The sequence below is a fragment of the Mesoplodon mirus genome (genome assembly GCF_964341445.2).
Source record: "Mesoplodon mirus genome assembly, chromosome: 14".
In the NCBI taxonomy this organism is placed as follows: Eukaryota; Metazoa; Chordata; class Mammalia; order Artiodactyla; family Ziphiidae; genus Mesoplodon; species Mesoplodon mirus.
The window spans coordinates 39,906,431-39,924,877 of NC_138990.1; the positions used below are offsets into that span (position 1 = coordinate 39,906,431).

At 57.9% G+C, this 18,447-nt stretch overlaps 1 protein-coding gene across 5 annotated transcripts in view; it reads right to left on the reverse strand.

Annotated features, from left to right (window-relative positions):
• Positions 1-563: 563 nt before the first annotated feature.
• Positions 564-18,447, reverse strand: part of HS1BP3 (HCLS1 binding protein 3) — a 43,035-nt gene continuing 25,151 nt past the window's right edge. The window contains exons 5-7 of one of the 5 annotated variants that reach the window (XM_082642488.1): positions 13,491-13,654; positions 11,949-12,126; positions 564-7,922 (exon numbers count right to left, since the gene is read on the reverse strand). In XM_082642488.1, coding sequence (XP_082498614.1) covers positions 7,658-7,922; positions 11,949-12,126; positions 13,491-13,654 — 607 coding nt within the window. In that variant the 3' untranslated portion in view covers positions 564-7,657. The other 4 variants (XM_082642487.1, XM_082642486.1, XM_082642490.1 and 1 more) reach the window with 4 other exon arrangements.

An 18,447-nucleotide genomic window follows, 5' to 3' on the forward strand; every position in this document is an offset into this window, starting at 1 on the left:
TCCATGGTGCTGGGAGAGCTGCACCAGGTCTGGAGTGTGGGGGGCTGCTGGCATGAGCTCCCTGGGGCCACAGCCCCACTGGGGTTATTAGGAATATTCATCAGAATGACGTCTTTTTCAGCAGCTCGTTTCCGGCCATTTCCATCTTCCTTCACCTCCCACGGCCCATCCAGATCTAGGGACCTGGTCACCTCCCTGGGGCCGCAGACACCAGGGCCCTTTAGTGGGTCTCCGATGGTTTTGCATGTGTCATCTCTCATGATCCCCAGCCCGTGAGGCAACAGGAGCAGGCTGTGTTCGCTCCCTCTGCACACCTCGGCTCAGAGAGGCCGAGAGGTTGACATAGAGTGACCCACCCTCACACATGAGCCCCCCGGCGGCTTCCCTTTCTACCCAAAGGTCTGGCTCTCGGTCTTAGATCAAGAGAGGAATCCTAGAATTCCTTACAGCACAATAAACAACTAACAACTCAATGGAAGTTTGATTATTCACATATAATGTGTACCAGGTACTGATCAAAGAACTTCACAAATATTAATTAATTTTCTCCTTATAACTACCCTAATGAAGCAGGTACAATTATTACCCTCATTTTATAGGTGAGGAAACTGAGGCACAGAGAGAGTAAGTAACTGGCCTGGAGCCACACAGCGAGGAGGCTGGAGAGCCAGGGGTTGGCCCACCCTTCCAGCCGCTGCCCTCTGCTGCCCAAGGATTTTTTATTTGTTAGTTTCATTTTCCAGTCATTAATTTTCTTAACAGTTTTATGGGGGTAGAATTTAATGGTATAATTTAAAATTCACCCACGTAAAGTGTACAATTAAGTGATTTCAGTAAATTTACAGAATTGTGCAACTATTACAACAAACCAATTTTAGAACATTTCCCCATCCCCTCCCCAGCCCCAAAAAAGATCCTTTGTGTCCATTGGTCACTGTTTCAACTTCCAACTGAAGGCAACTTCTAATCTACTTTCTGTCTCTGTAGATTTGTCTTCTGGAAATTTCATATAAATAGAATTATGCAATATGTGGTCTTTTGAGTCTGGCTTCTTTCAGTGTAATATTTTTGAGGTCGATCCGTGCTGTAGCACGTGTCAGCACGTCGTTCTTTTTGTTGCTGTATAATATTCCATTGTGTGCCTATTCCGCATTTTATTTATCCAGTCACTAGCTGATGGACTTTGTGGGTGTTTCCACTTTTTGGCCATGGCGAATAAAGCTGCTGTATTTGTGTACAAGTCTTTGTGTGGACATGTTTCCCTTTCTCTCTGGGTACATTCCTGGGGGGGGAGATGTTGGGTTGTATTGTAAATCTATGTTCAGCTTTTTAAAAAACTGCCAAACCTTTTACACGAGGTGCTGCAGCATTTTCCATTCCCATGCCTGTGGCTTATATTATATAGAGAATGAGGCCAGTGTTCCAATCCTAGGGCCACCCATACAACCAGACTGAGCCTAACTAGAGCCCTCAACTGTCTGGTCAGTAGAAGGAAGCCCTCAGACCAGCACTGGGTTGGGCTGAGCCTCTGCTGCTCGTGATGGTCTGAGAGACAGGTAAACAAGAAGTTAGTTGTTCTACTTTCTACTCTAAAAATTGCCCTCTGGGACCGAGAGCACTTCTTAGCAGGAAATGAGCCGAGTGACTATTAAGCCAAAAGAAAAAATAGAAACACATGAATGGAGAAGCCAAGAGCAATCTTGCCAAGGGAAGAAAACCAACCTGAGAAGGCCGAGGCCTTGGGAGGCCCCCTCGGGCGCCTGGGAGTTGGCCCGCAGGTCTCACTCTCTGGAAGCCTTTTCCATCTTCCTCAGGGGCCCAGAGAGAGGATGGTGGGTGTCGGGGGGAGGGCAGACACCTGGGAAAGCCATCAGGCCACTCCTGAGCCAGGGCTCCAAGCAGGAGGCAATGTGGGTCCCCAGAAAGACCTCTAGAGCCCTGCGACCCTCCAGGGAGGGAGTCACAGCCCCCTGTCAGCCAGGACGGCTCTGAGCCCTGCTGAATCTCCATCTTGTGCTACATGTTGCTCTAAAGAGTCATTCTTACTAAGATTTGAAGTGAAGCGGTTTCGGCGTTTCTGGGGGCAGCTGTAAATGAGAGGAATCTAACCCTGGCACCGGGTAAGTGTCCAACAAAGATACCTCTCTCCCAGCTCCCTCCCCGACCTGTTGCCTCCTCAGACAGGGTGTGGGGATGACAGGGTATTGCTGAAATAAAGCCCAAGGGGCCACCACAGAGGCCATGGTGTGGACAGGACAGAATGGGACGCTGCCTGCCTCAGCTTACTGCTGAATCGCATCCACTCAGACCACAGGTCATCAGACCTATTTGGAGCCTGCCATTGCCCTGGGGAAGGCTGTATAATGGCCCAGAGGTGTCAGGCCCTGGGGCTTCACCAGGCACATGCTCGGTGTGTCCTGCCCCCACCACTGGACACAAGCAATGTACAAAGTCCGGGGACTGTTAGTAGTGGGGTGATTTTCCCAAATTTTGTATGATAACAAGACCACGTGGTACCAGATGGCACCCAATAAGCGTGGAAGCTGATACAGGAGATATGAAAGTCATCACTTCTGCACTCAAGTAACTCAGCCTCCTCAAAGGTACCAGAGCCTGAGGCACTGAACTGGGGGGAACAGTGTCCCCCAAAATTCTTGTCCACATGGATCCTGTGAAGGGGACCTTATTTGGAAATAGGGTCTTTGCAGATGTAATGAAGGGAAAACGAGGTAATACTGGATTCGGGTGGTCCTAATCTAATGACTGGTGTACTTACAAGAACAGGGAAATTTGGACAGAGGCACAGAAAAGACACAGAGGAGATGACTGTGTGAAGACAGATCCAGAGGCTGGAGGGATGCAGCTACAAGCCAAGGAACTCTCAGGATTGCCAGCAACCCCCAGAAGCTGGAAGAAGCAAGTAAGGATTCTGCCCAGAGCCTTCAGAGAGAACATGGCCCCGCCAACATCTTGATTTTAGACTTCTGGCCTCTGGAAATGGGAATAAATTCCTGCTGTTTAAAGCCACCCAGTTTGTGGTACTTGCTACAGCTGCCTTAGGAAATTAACACAGTGACTAAAAGCTGGGGTCACATTGCATGTAACACTGTATGTGCTGGGGGTGGGGACAGAGAGGGCTGCGTGGGAGGAGGTGCTTTTCCTAGTTGTGTCTGCTGCTTGGGCAGGAGGCCCAAAGAACAGAACAGAACCTACAGTTCAGCGTGGCTCATGGCAGACCTGGCTTTGATGACTCATGTGTTATCATCTTTGTGTCCTCCATCGTGCCTAGAACAGGTACTGCACCCAGAGGTGCTCAGGAAACATCCATTGGCCAGGCTGGCCTGGTCTCTCTTGCTCTGTGTCTCTTGAGCACCAGAGTTGTGCCGCCTACACAGTCCTTGCCACCCACTGCTTTGCCCTGTATTGTTCATGCGCTTTTCTTGCTCCTTGGGGGAGCTTCTAGACCAGAAGGGCTGACCTGCATTTTTCACTACGCCTCACCCACCTGATTCCCCGTGTTCCACATGTCATGGTGCCCGCACACAGTAGGTGCCATTAAATGCTTAGTGTTTTTGGATGAGTTCGGCATGTGAGGAAACAGATGGGATTGGCTGGCTGGGCTGGAGAAAGCTACCCCAGCTTTACTAAAAAAGGAATTTAAAGGCTGCTGCTATTTGCCGAGTTAGCAGAGAAGCATCGGCACCTCTGAAAGTTGTCAATAGGGATTCCTGCTTACTGAGGCCATGCGCTGAGCCCATAATCCCCGCTCCAGAGTGCGGCTTTATCCTGAGTGTGACCTGAGAAATGAAATCCCTCGGCTCTCACCGGCGGCCAGGGCCGTGTTAAGCCAGAACTAGAGGTTCAAGCCATGAGAGGGATGAGCATCTGTGCTCTGGGTTGTACGCACCATGCTACACACCTGGGTCTCCTTCATCATGTCGCACGTAGCACAATACCTGGAAGTCAGTGTCAGTGTCCGGGGCTGCAGGCAAGGCTGGGCTGAAGCTGGCAGTGCCTTCTGACCACCCATCCTCAGCCTGCCCCATCTCACTAGCAGGCAGCTTGTCCTGGGCAGGGGTCCCTCTGGGATGAACTGTAGCGACCAGCCCAAGGAAAGTCCTTCAGGCACGAATAGGACATTACAGCCTACCTGGCCCTTCACATGAGCCCAGGGAAGTCTCTTCACTCGGCACTGCAGGGTGAGGGGACATCGGATAGCCGAGCTGGACCAGAACCTAGATCCCTCCAGGCCCATGGAGCCTGGTCCTTTGGTCAGCTACCCCCAACCGTGAGGCCTCAAGGGAATCCTTTAAGTGATGAGGGTTTGCACTGAATGGCACCATCCACAACTTGACACTGAAAGGTCATCCACTCAAAGGGGCTCTGAGTGTCGACCACGCCTGCTCTGGGTGGCCTTCAACCCACACAAAGACCCGGCAGCACTGGGGGGTGCCTGCTGTCCAGCCAGGGCCACCATCCAAGGGACGTGTTGGTAGCTCTCCTCCCTTCTCCCATCCACAGGATATGCTCACCTGGGCAGCTGGTGAGCTGGAGAGCCGAATGTGACTTTCCAGGCCAGGTCTCCCCAGAGACAAAGGAAAGCCTAACACCACACGGACTGTATCGACAACACCAAGCTGGCAGCTGGGCATGAGGGCCATAGGGCCCCCAAATCACCTGGACCTCTGCTGACTCATCTGCATCTGGTATGAGGGCTTGAGCCTCGGGGCAGCCCCAGAGCACACAGAGGCAGGCTGGGTTCCAGACTTGTGGCACTGATACGGTCACGGGACACCAGAGTGTGGAAGGGTGGGTTCCCCCAGCGGAGCTCACCTCCCGGCCCGGCCGGGACAGACAGTAGGATGGGGACTTTCCAGGAGAAGTGGCTGGAGTTCCCGGCTTCCTGAGAGGAAAAATAGGGGATGGGCCCCCCCAGAGCAGCCGGCACATCCTGTCCACGGGGCTCACACAGCTGCATAACAAAAAAACGCCGCCCGCAGTGAGTCTCACTTTCCTTCCACGGTGAACTCTCTGCTGCAGCCTTGTGGGCTGCGTGGTCCTTCTCAGAACGACCCAACTGCTTGTCCTTGGGAGCCAAGACCCCCATCTGAGCTTAGCTGCGATCTCCAAAGCCGAGTGGTGAGGGAGGCCGGCGTGGGCTCGCAGACTGCCCTGCACGGGGCTCCCGGGGACCCATTTCTAGTGCCCTGGGGGATGTTGGCTTGCAGAGCCATCTGCTAAGAGCCTCTGGGTCCCGGGCAGGAAGCAGCATCTCAGAATCTGACCCTGGCAGGAGAGTGGGGGCTAGGACAGGTTTGGAAGCGGGTGGACGGGTTTATTCGGCGGGGCTGTCTTGTGTCACAGCTGAAAGGACTTCAAGGCCAGTTCAAGCCTAGACCAGTCTCTACCCTGAGGAGACAGAGGTGAGGTCTGGAGAAGGGAAAAGTCCTCTTTCCAAACAGGTCCTGGCTGAGCAGTTATTGACAGATGACCCCACCAGGCCGGGGCCTCCGGCCCCTCAGCCTCAGTTCACACAGCGGAATCCTCCCTTTGTCCTCACCCTGCCCTATCCGGCATCAGCCTGGGAGGCCTGGCACACTCCAGGTCCTTCGAGGGAAGCGCCCCTTGTTGAGCCCCACCAGCCCGGGGCTGTAAAGACAGTGCCCCACACTGTCCCCCATCAGCCCGGGGTCAGAAAAGGTCGCCACTAACAAATGCGGGAATGAGCCAGTGACACGGACTTTACTGGACGACTGGAGGTCACAGATTGGCTGGTGGGTCACAGACCTGCGGCGCCGCGGAGCATCAGTATCTCTGCTGAGGTGTCCAAGTGCCAGGCCACCAGGGAGGAGGCCAGGCTAGCAGTGGGCGAAGCCACTCCGGAGTGGCAGCTTCCACCTGTGACCCCCCACCAGAGGATCAGCCCCCCACGGGCACCTGCCAGCTGTACCCTCTCTCCTATGTCGCAGGCTGGGGGCGGGAGGGAGCGGCCCAGAGGAGAGAACAGGGAGGAGAGAGAGGCCACGGCAGCCCATCGCCTCGCCACCTGCTCCTTCCTTCGGAGGCCTTCGTGCAGTCAGCAAGGGCGCGGAGCCCCGCGTGGCACGCGGGTGTGAAGGCCTGGCGGCGAAAGAGAAGAGGGGCGGCTTGTGCTGGGGGCTGAGGCTGCCCTCGGGGCCCGGATAAGGCAGAGGGGGAGGAGGAACTAGGCTCTCGTCCCCGGAGCCGCCTATTTCCTCTCACGCTGGCACCAGTGGAGGGGAAGGCGGACGGCCTTTTCGGAACTGGACAGCTGACGAGGTGCGTGAGATGCGGGACAGACCAGGCTGAGCGCTCCCACCCGCCCTGCAGGTCCCGGCACTGGGCAGCGGGTGCTAGAGGCTCTGAGGGCAGCAAACACCAGCCTGGCTGCGGCAGAATCCCTGAGGGATCAGGGTTGGCTCCTGGCCTCGACGGGGAACGGCCTGGGGTCCTTACCCCACACCCTCCTTCCAATCTTCTCTGTCGAGTAGCACAACCCAAGGGACAACAGCGGTTGCATTTTCCTAAAAACCTGTGTTTCCTTAAAAACTAATTCTGAACATGAAGACTGTATCAAAACAACAACAACAAAAGAGGCATTCTCTGCTCCATTAAACAGCCCTCATCCACTGAGAGTTTCCTGAGCACTGCACCGGGCTCAGACCCGTATGCCGGGGCAAGGGGGGCGGGGAGAAGTCTAAGGCACTGGCCCTGCCCGGCACAGGGCTCCTGCTCCCGGGAAGGAGGCTCCCACTGGGGGAAGGCCAGTGAGCAAATCCAGATCCTGAGGACAGGGAAGGCCTGGCAGCATCCACCGCTGGACAGACGGGGCCCTTCAAGTAGCGGCCGAAGAGCATCCAGCCCAGGCCTGCCGTGAGAAGGAGGGGCACCTCAGCCACAGATGTCCCTGAAGGATGCAGGGACACCTGTGCTCAAAGCTGTAACGGTGGACATTGGCCCTACGGCCAGAGGCCCAAGGAGGCCATGGTCTGGCCAGGCCTTCCCTAGGAGAGGAAGAGAGAGGAAGACATGGGGACTGTCAGGCCATCTACACACCAGAGGCAGGGCTGGGCCTGACGTCTCCCTTGAGCTCCGACACTTGGGAAGGCACCGTGCTTAGCACCTGGTAACCGGAGGTGGCTGGGCCAGCCCACCTAGCCAGGCTCTCCTGGGCACCCACTCAGCATCCCTCTACTGGGGACCCTGCCAGGGCCTGCAAGCCTCCAGGAGTCATGGTGACTAGAGACTCCCACCCAAACCCCAGGTTGGCCAGGCCCTCCCTCCCGTGCTGGGGCTGGCAGAGCCGGTGGGCACAAGTGGGCACAAACTTTCCCCCAGCGCTCCCCATCTCATGACATCCTGGGGGCTGGGCTCTCCCCGCCACATCCACATGGCTGAGACAATTTAGGCTCCAATTCCTATGGTGACCTTGCTCTCTGCATCTTGCAGGATTCCATGAACCCACAGGCCCGAGGAAAAGGAAAAAGGCAGTACAGGGGTCCTATGACCCGGGTTCCACCCTCCCTCCCTTGGGAATAGAGGTTCTGGCCCTACAGGTCCAAGCCTGCACCTCACTACGTGCCCCTCCACAGGAGAGAGTCTGCTGGCTCAGGGACCGCACAGGGCTTGGGGGCGGTCAGAAGAGGCTGGGGGCAGCCTGGCCAGGCGCGTCGTGGTCCCGGATGTACTGTAAGATGTCCGTCTCGTCCATGGCTTGGATCTGCTGCTGCTGCTTCTGCTGCCTGGCCACAGCCTCAGATGAACCCGCTCTGGGGGGAACAGCTGGTTTTCTGAGTAGCGCTGGCTTAGCTGCCACCGGAGGCTTGGGCTTGGGCTGGGGCTGAAGCTGGGGTTTGGACTCAGCCCCCAGGTTCAGAATCTGGTCCAAGTCCTCTTCGATTCTAGAGAACCAGGGGGAGAAGCCCTGAGCACAATCTCCTGCAGAAGGGACGAGGTGCCCCCTGCCAAGGCAGGCACCCCTGCAGGGCACTGGGCTCGGTCCCCCCGCCTCCCAGCCTCGCCCTTCCACCCATCCGCCCCCGGGGAGGAACTGTGGGGCAGGGCTCTCCTTCCCTGCAAGCCTGCAGCCCAGCGCGAGCAGAGCCGGCCCCTTGGCGGCCTCTGCTGCCAAGGACTGCTTTTCGGGTGACCCCACTCCAGACAAGCTGGCTCCTTTAGGTGACTTTTCCTTCAACCCTTCAAGAAATAACAGTAACAGCTGCCACATACGGAGCTCCTGCTCTGGGCCACGCACTTTAGACCCATTATCTTTTTCTCTCCTCAACAACCCTTGGGGAGGTATAGCGCAATCTTCACCCTGCAGACGCGGACGCTCAAGTCCTAGGAGGCCGAGCCACCTGCCTGAGGTGAAAGCATGTGGCCGGCCTGAGTTGGAACCAGTAAGTCTGACTTGAGACGCTGGGATCTCATCCAGGCCAAGTTCAGCCAGAGAAAGAATGAATGAGGGGCTCTAAGCCATCGTGGGGTGGGGTCTGCCGGCCCACAGTGTCCCCTGGTGGGCCACCCGGGTGCTCATTAGACACGGCCCACCGAGGGCTGAAGCCGGCCTCGGCCATCACCCACCAAGACTCTGCCACGCCCCGGACCTGACAGCCTGTTGGTGGAACTGAAGGGCGCAGCAGTGTGACGGTCACACAGGACCAGCCCAAGTCCTGAACAGCAGGAAAGAAAGGCAGCCCTGCTCTGCCTTCTGCCCGAGGGAGCTCTTGCTGCCAGCTCCTTGTGCAAGGACTCAACTGCAGACCAGACTCACAGCGAAAAGACCCATTCAACCCATCCCCCGACCCGCCCACCCAATCAACGTTGGGCTGGGTACCTACCATGGCCAGCCTTTTCCGCATCCGTTAATTCATTTAGTAATCACAAGACACTGTCTGGTAGCAGATGTTAGCTCCATTTTACAGATGTGAAAACTGGGGCACAGAAAGATGAAGGCCTGCCCTGGGGCCCACAGCTAGCTGGGGACAGGGGAAGGAGGGCAACGGCGCTGCAGGCAGAAGACCGGGGGGCCTCGCGCAGGCCACTTGGCCTCTCCAAGCTTTGGTTTCCCATCTGCCAAATGGGAACAGCAGCATCACCGCACAGGGTTACAACCCCGTGTACAGAGACATGCAGTGCGGCAGGCGGAGTGCGGTTCCCTCCCTCATCCTGCTACTCCTGCAGTGGCCTCAGCCCACCCCACCTGCCTGGTCCTCCGTCTCCCTATCTGTGAACGGGCTCCAGCTCAGACAGCAGCACGGCTGCGTAAAGGCAGGAGCAGAGGGGAGGCACCTCTGGCCAGAACAACTCCCGGCACCACAGGGCCTGGCAGAGGTCTACCTGAGGGTGGAGGTGCCCTTCCCGGAAAGGGCTGCCTGCCAGGTAGCAGCTACCGAAAGGGCAGTGGGTCACCCTGCCTGCTTCCTGGGTCAGCCTCCTGTGACGGGGCACAGACCCCAAGGGGAGACTTCAGAGCCTCCCACGGACGGCAGAGAAGTGAGCAGAAGGTGTCCCTCCACACCCGGAGGGATGGGCCCAAGCCAGGCCTTGAAAGAGTGAGTTCCAGGCAATCCCAGGAGGCACCAGCCCGGGACAGGCTGCTCCTGGGAAATCCAGCTCAGCTGTGTCCCTGTTCCTTCCAAGTGGCTCTCCTTCCTCGAGCCCCCCCTGGGGCAAGTGCTGACTTGTCCTGCATCCCACTGGAGGCTGGGTACCCAGGAAAAGCTCTGAGGGACTGAATTATCCTCCAACAGGGGCCCTTAGGGAAATAAAGCAGCAGCTAAAAGCTTGTGTCGGAGTTCAGGATTTATACTGCTTGGCAAAGCAATGACTCTTTGGAGCGAATCAGGAGCTGGATTTGCTCTGAGGAGGAGTGTGGGGCAGTCGCACCCGGGATACAGGTGGCCACACAGCATCTCTTGCCAAGCACCCTATTTCCAACTGGGCTCCCTGAGTCATGGGTAAAAACAGGTCCCACTGACACAAGGTCCAGCTCCCCTCTCTTGCAGGCCCTGCAGATGTAAGGTCAACCGCCGAGGGGCTGGAGCGAGGTCTGAAGATCCCAGGTCCACTCCTCTCCCCCAGGTCCCTGCAGAACTTGACTAAAGACCAAAACTGGGGCCCCAGAGCAAGAGGGAATGGGGGCTTCTCAGACTCCATACCCGGCTCAAGGGCCCCTCCATGCTGCCTCAGGATGGCGGATGGCAGATGCCAGTGATGGAATAAAGGGATGATGAAAGCACTGATGGATGGATGAATATTAGGAAGTTTATCATAAGGAAGCCCGATTACCGCCTGGATAGTCCCAGGACACACACAAAGAAAAATAAAATATGGTTCCTGCTCTCAAGAGGGTAATTCTACCAGATGTCTGGTAGAGCAAAGGCAGGGTCGCAGGACTCACGTTCTCCAAGGCAGTGGCTCCCAGAGAGCCCCGTGGGATGTAGGAGGCCTTACAAAGGAAAGGGTCCCAGGGGCCAACCGGAACGTGAAATGCTGCGTAGCATCGCCCTTGAGCCACGCGTGCCCACACACTAAAGGCTTGGGAAGTCCTGCTTAACCCGGCCATCTGGCCACAGAAAGCCTTTGAAGGTAACACCTTTCAAACCCCCCAGACCGGCGTTCCATAGAACACGGGCTGGAAAGTGCCAGTGTAATGGATTTAATATAAACAATGTCCAAAGGTCCCACTGGTTCTGCCCCGCTAGGACATGCTGAGTCCTGGAAACGGCAGAGGCTCCCCAGGGCTGACCTGCTTCCCTGGGCCTCAGTGTCACCCCGAAAGCACATAACAACAGTCCCAGCTTCTCCCAGGGAGTACTGCTGCCTGGATGTCAGCGGTGAGGACACAGGATGCGCGTGAACAGCTGCCAGGGGCCGTGGGGAGATGTAACGACAAGGAGCCGTCGCCGTGACTCAGGCTCGGCGGGCACTCGGAAGGCTAACAGCCCGCGGTTGCTAACGAGGGGGGCTGGTGACAGCCTCCCGGGATCGCATGTCCAGCACCACGTAACTCTTCCTGGAAAGAGAGAGCTCAGAGTCCCGTAGACGGCCAGGCTCGGCCTGCCTCCTGGGGACACAGATGATGCGATGCAGGGACGCACAGTGCCCAGCGTGCTGAGGAAGCAGCCGCAGGAGCAGAAGCCCAGGGAGAGCCTGCCGCCCCGGGGTGGGAGGCGGAGCTGCCAGCCTCTCCTCCTCCAAGCGCTCAGAGTCCTGGAAGGGTGGGAGGACGGGACACAGGCAGGCTGACCTGGGTCTCAATCCCTGCCTGTCACCTGGGAGCTGGGGTCTTGGGCCAGTTACCTCTCCCACCCTCCATTTTCCGTAAAAAGGAGATAATAGCGCCTACGTGGAGGGTGAGGGTGGGAGGCGGTGCTGCTGTGAGGGTTAAATAAGAGAACATGTAAAGAGCCCAGCATCCGGCTTGACACACGGTACACACCTCGCGGCGGTCAGGTGTGCACACGTTCTGTCGATCGACCTCCACATAACCGGCTAAGCCTCTCTCCCCTCCATGAGGCCTGCCGATGGGTACCTGCCACTGCCCAGAACATCTGCACTTTGCTCCCCCGACGGGAGCTGCGTGCTACCAAGTCAGTTGTATATATCTGTTCCCAAACCTGTTCATGCCAGTTATACTTGCTCGCGCAATTACATCATTTATTCTTTATATACACTATTTGTATACATGAAGTCCTGTCTTTCTAGAACCTGCTGAGCTGCTGACAGCCCCCCACCCCACCCTTTCATCGCACCCCATTTACTGCCTCCTGGCCAGCTCCCACCCACAGGCTCCTGCCTCTGATGGGTTGGGATTCCCTCCCTCGGAGCCCAAGGATGGTGAAGTGCCCCCAGACTGGATGGGTCCCTGGCTCTTTCCAGGCCACTCTCAGACCTGGTGAAGCAGCACTGGGGACAGGTGGTACCTGAACAGCTCCTCGGAGGCCTCCCTGCAGCCTGGGCGGGACGGGGGTCCTCCACTCCCGTGGGCAGCTGGCAGCAGTAAGGGGTCACCCAGGGGGACGGTTCCGCCGAGGTCAGGATCGTCAAACAGCTTCAGGGCTGCGGAGGGGTCAGAAGAAGTCCTAGCCTGTCCTCGGCTGCCTGCGGGGTGCAGGGTGGAGAGAGTCTGGCCCAACCTCCTGGCACAGCCAGGAGAGAGGGAGCAATATGGTCACTTCGGTCTGCAAGGCAGATTGCGGAAGTACCAGAGGAATGGGGCCATGTGGGGCAAGAGACAGGTGCTCACGGGGGCCTGCAGCCCTGGCCCCCGCCTCCCTCCACGCTGGGCCAGAGCCACCTGATGGCACCCCTCCCGGTTTCAAGTCCTTGAGGCCTCCCCACTGCTTTTAGGAGGAAACAGCCTCTTCAGCTCACACCCCGGGCTCCCCATGGCCCCGGCCAGTTGGATCTCTTAGCTCAGCCCCCAGGGCTGCACCCCAGTCTTCCTACAAGCGCTCACTGAGCGCCAACCACCGGCCCGGGGCTGCCAGCTCTGGGATGCAGTGGAGCAGACATGGCTCTGACCACAGCCTCTGCCTTCGAGGAGCCGGGGTCTACTCCCCACCCTCTCCCCATCTCTGCTGCTCAACGCTGCCCTTTGTGAAAGGTAACCGCAGCTTCTTCGCCTGGAATATGCTTTGTCAGCAGCCCTGGCAAACTCCGCTGACCTTTCAGGATCCAGCTCAGGTACAGTTCCTCCACTTGACCCTCACCCAGGAAGCCTTCCCTGGGGTCCCCACAGGCACGGACGTCCTGCTCAGACCTGTTACAGGCCCAGGCTAGCCTCTAATGGTCAGGAGATGTCCTGTCTCCCTCAGGGAGGCCCTGAGGCCAGAACTGTGATTCACTCATGCAGGTGTTCTCGGGCCCAGCACAGTGCCTGGCCATCAGTGGGCGCCTGGTGCCGGCTGAATTAATGGGTGACATCAGTTCCCTACCCTGGATGCAAACCCGGGCGGGGGTAGGAAGGGTCAGATCAGGCACGAGTGTGGAAGTCCCAAGGCTGCTCAGCTTCCCTGTTCCAGCTCTGCACTGGACCCTCCCTCGGGGTCTCTGCAGGGGACACAGAGCCTCTTGTTAGACTCCAAGTCATGCAGAGTCCCAGCAGGCCAGGGGCTGGCCAGCATCCACTCTCCACCTGGTGCCCACATCTGGCTGCAGAGGTAACAAAGGTACTTCTACACCAGTCACAACCCACACTTCTCAAAGAAGCAAAGAAAACTACTCTTTGCTTCTGAGGGATGATTAGAATAAACATACAGCCCTGGAACATTCGAGGCTATGGCGACACAAGGTGTGAGACTAGATTTCTCCAGCAGAAAATCTCTGCACTGACTGCATCTGCATCGTGTTAACACATGAGCCGTCCTGCTCACGTGTGGGGGGTCCAAAGCCGCTCGCAGAGGTTGGCTGGGTCACCCGGGAGACACCGAGAGTGAAAGGAACACCCCCGGGGCTCTACTTACAGTCCCTGGGGGGTGCGTCCTCTGCAGGGCTCCGGGGAGAGGGCTTCCTGCCCGGGCCAAAGAGCCTCTCGTCGGGGTCCACCTCCTCATCAAAGATGGAGAGACAGGGCGAGGGTTTGGGCTTCACGGCCACTTCCTCCGGGCGTTTCTTGGGCTTCTTGGAGCTGGGGAATCACAGACAAAATTCGAGGTTAGCACCTCTCACAAGAGCTCTGCTGGCCAGCCACACAGGCACTGGGCAGGCTTGAGCTTGTGTCGCAAAGGAGCTTTCCAAGGAGCGACAGTGAGCTGGGGACACGCTGCTACGGAAGCAGCCCAGCCCTGCACCCAGGGAACGGCCGCTGTGGGGTGTGTGGCAGGCAGGAGGCTGTCCGGACTACAAAACTGACTGCAGACGACTCCAGCCCTGAAGGGCCAGCAGCACGGGCCACAGGCCACAGGACGTGCCCTCCTTCCGGAGCTGCAAGGCCACACCACCTCAGCACCCCGGGGGCCAGGCTCATCACAGAGCCACCGACAGCCGCTCGGACACAGGGATGGATGCACATGAGGCTGCACACCGCAGGGCCTGGACCCAGGGGAGAATAGAAGGCAGCCTTGGTCAATGCTCCCGTTTCCACCCACACGTCCCCCCTTCCCTTGAGCGGTCTAACCTCCGTCGTTCTAGAAAACACTTCAGTCCCACTGAGCCAACCTCACCTCCTTCAGGAAACCCCTCTGGCTACTCAGAGCCCCAGTCGCCTGTGCACCCCTCGGGTCCCTTTGCGTCTCATTCATCGACTGGCCAAGGTCCTGATTTTGGCCAGACACTGCTGCGGGAAACCAGGAGGGGACTCGAGGAAGCTTCTGGGCCCCGGGAGGGCTTTATTTCCTGATCCGGGTGGTGGTTACGTAGCGGACATGTCAGCCTTCAGGGACGTGAAGACTGCAGATCTACATGTGTCACTGGAAGTTATAGCGCCAGTAAATAAACAAACTTGGTTTTATTTTAACAAGGTGATCCAACCCCTGCTGGTGGTGCCTAAATTAGCCATTTTAAGGTTTCTGCAAACAACAGAAATAAGCTTTTAACCGGAAGTGGGGTTTCCGTGCGCCTGTCTGCCTGGAGGGCCATTCCACTGGACCGAGGTCACCAGCTGAGCAGTTAAACTGCGCTGATACCACCATAAACAACGCACAGATTAACCAGCAGCAGATAAAAATAGCAGCAGGGTGGCCCTGGGTGTAGGAGGCCAGGGTGCTCAGAGGTGGCCGTTCCCACGGTCTGGATTTAGATGTCTGCTAGAATTTCAGGCTCCCGGTGGAGGTTGGGAGAAGCTAGGAAAGGTGAAGCTGCACCTGCTGGAAGGGCGCGGGACCAACACTCCTCGGCGCTCAGGCCCGAGGCCCCAGCGGGAAGCTCTCTCTCAGCAGACAAGGAAATGGTGGTTCAAGAAGCTGGGTGTCTGCTCAAGGCCACACGGCAGGCAGGGCCAGGGACTCAATGGCCACACCCCAGTCCCTGCACTTTTCTCCATTTTGGGCACAAGCCACATGGGTTCAGGCCACAGGCCACCAGGGCCACACCTCCGCTGTGGTGCCATCCCCAGGCCCTGCCTGTGGTGCTGGGCAAGGTGAAGGGAGCCTGGGCTTCTCCAGAAACTTCGTGTGCGCTTCCTCATACGTCTTAAGGAGTCAGGGGGTTCTGCTCTTCCTGGGATGTCTTCCCTTTCTGCTTCACAGACCAGGCAGAGACAGCGCCGCTCTAATGACCCCTAGTAAGTGGGTACCGACGAGGCCCTGGCCTTCAGGGCAGGCCAGCTGGAGATGGCCACAGCCAGCCGAGACCCGCTGAATGAGAAGCCCAGCGGCAGGCCCCGGGAGCTGCTTGTGTCCCTGTGGACTGTGATGACCAGCCGTGTTCGGGAGCCACTGGACCAGCCAGGGGCCTGCGGGATGTCCCCACGGCTGTCCCTCCCTTACCCGTCGCAGCTGCCCTTTGCGTGGCTCTGTTCCTGCACCCGGCAGGGGCTGCAGCAGTGAGGGGCGGGGAGCCCCCAGCAGGGAGCTCGCAGCCAACGTCCGCAGGTCCACCCTGCTCGGAACCGGAACCGCCCGTGGGGAAGGCACACACACACCCTCCCCAGCAGACTGGCCCCCTGGGGCAGGGGCTGGGGGCTTCCCACCGACCAGAAATCAGAGGGAGCACAGAGAGAAGGGAGGGTCTGAAGAACAAAGGAAGTGAACGGACAGACGTGATTAATTATCTCCGGAGAAGCCGGGCAGAGATTTCAATGATTTCCCCTCTCGCACCTACTTCTGGTTCGGAGAGCACAAATGAGGCCTGGCCTTCCTGCTATGTGAGTTCTCCTCTCAAATCGGATGAATGTTCCTGTTTTTCTCCCTGGAGACATTTTTTATCTTCTGTGTCTTGAACTGAGATAAAGCGACTCTACAGCCCATGGGGCTGCTCAGTCAGGCACCATCTGAACCCCACCCCGTTCCTCCCGGGCCATCCCGTCTCCCCGACTACCCCCGGCCCGTCTCCAGGGGAGACAAAGAACAAGAAGGAATGTGGAGCTTTGGTGGCTGAAAGCCCCAGGGTCCTGTCCTGGTTAGCCCCAGATTCTGTCTCTGGGGACTCAGTAGTGTGCCTGGTCCAGAGCAGATGCTCAATAAATATTAGACGAAAGAACAGATAGATGGAGGGGTGGCGGAAGGATGGACAGACAGACGAACGGATAGATGGACGAACAGGGTGACAGTACCTCTCTAATCCAGACTTATTTCTACCTCCTCCCCCCAGGGAGGGGGGAAAGGGAGTGGAGAGAGAGGGGCAGCCAGCATCGTCTCAGACAGAGGCCTTCCACCCCGTGGCTCCTCCTCCAGGGATCTCGCAGGCACCCCAACTGGTCTCTCCAGCAGCCCCTCGGCCCTCCCGTAAGAAAAGCTCATCCTTTCACTCGGAGTGACTTCTATGAGCCAGTGCTTGGGAAGTACCTCCCACGGGCAAGAACCTGTTCTGGGTGATGAGGGCACAGACGTGAGGAAGACCTGGCACTGTCCCCAGAAGCTCACAGACGAGCAGGGTCACAGGCATACGCCCGTCATCACCACAGGGCACTCATTCCGTGATAGCCGGAGCCCAGAGGAAGGAGCCAACGCAGCCTGAGGGCTTCCTAGGGGAGGTGGCGTAGAGGTGGGCAGTGACCTGGGGGGCTGAGGGCAGAAGACTGACACAGGCAGAGACCCTCAATCTGTGAGGGGCTGCGGGACTGGGCACCACCGGGAACCCAGTGCCCCGTGGAAGCTTTGCTCCTGGTCCATGGAGAAACGACCAGGGCCCGGACTGGGGAAAATGAGAGCAGGGAGGCCGTCAGAAGGCAAAGTGCTGATAAATGTGGACTGCTGCAGTGAGCCGTGGGCACAAGGGACAAGTGTAGGACGATGCCAGATTCTGACTCAGGGACAGGACAGGCCTTTCAATGTCAGGTGAGTCACTCAGACTCCAAGCCCGTTCCCTCCCCTCCCTCACACGTCGTGTGAACGTGGACTCAGACCGCACACACGGCTACGGTCCTGGCGCCCCCTCTGTACCCCCCCAGCTCCTTTCCACCCGCATCCACCCGGCTGCCCGCAGCACACACCACCCAGCTCTGCTGTGCCCGCCACCAGCACACCCTCCGCACGGAGCCATAAAGGATGCCCCCCTTCTCCCTCCTCCAAAGGAAGGCTGGTACAATCAGACTCCTGTCACCAGGGATGGGGTAACTGAGCATCAAACAGTGGGGTCTGCAATGGATGGAACCGCAGCTCCGGACCTTGTGCAGGTTCCCGCATAGCACGGGTTGCAGGAGGTCGGGGTGGGGGGGGGTGGGGGGGAGGTCCCTGGATGGGTGCAGGCACAGGGAACCGTGCTCCTGCAGTACACACGCATGTGCACGCACAGACGTCAGCTTTCCTGCTGTGTGTGCCTGATAGAAGACAGATGTCCGGGACAGGCCACATTCTGCAGGCGGGCGGGGAGTGCACATGAGTGAGAGGCGGCAGGTGCCACAGCTGACAGCTCTGAAAGGCCAAGGAGCAGCCCTGCTCCACGGGGCTCACGCAGCTCTGGTGACAGGGACTGACACGAGAACGTCCGCCCCTCCGGCCACCCAAGGGGCTTGTGTCAGTGTTCCCGGATGCACCTGCCCCTGTGACAGATCCCCGATGGGGACCAAGGGCCCAGTTCCTGAGTGCACTTGAGTTGCAGAGGCATCTCCTAGACTAACCAGGAGACGGTGGATCCTTCTGAAGCCAAGACTCACAGACAACATGGCTGTTACCTTCAGAGCCAGGGCGATACTAAACCAGACACGGAAATCAACTCTTTTCCAAGCATGTAACGTTCTTGCTTCAAAATACAGCACTTTTCATTTTTTAATCTTAAATTCACTTTTTTTTTTCCATTAGCAAAAATTCTCGGAGTGCCAATAAATGAACTGGTGACATTCATTCCAGGACAATGTGATTTGCAGCAGCACTAGGCAACGGGCTTTCACCACGACCCGATCACAAGAGTCGCGCAAATCACGGAGGAGAGGCATTCACCCTGTGGGCCCACACCAGCCTCGCTGGGCCAGGGGATTTAGGGGAGCAGCGGAGGAAGGGTGAGCAGGGTTGGGAAAGCTGTGCTCCAGGCAGAGAGAAGACCCCTGTGAAAACGCTGAGGTGGGAAGGGCTTGGTATGTTCAAGTGCCCAACAGCTGGACGACAGGTGCATGGAGGGAGGAGGGGGAGGGTCTGAGGGGAAGTCGGGCCACATCCCGCAGGGCCGGGGATGGGGGCATTCTGACCGGTCCGAGGGAGGACCCCCTGGAGGGGGATGCAGGAGAACCTGTGTACGACCCCAGGCCAGTCATTTCACTCTCTGAGTGTCTCCTTATCTGTTCAGTGGGAATAAGGAATGATCTGGAAGCTGCAAAGTGGAGCCCGT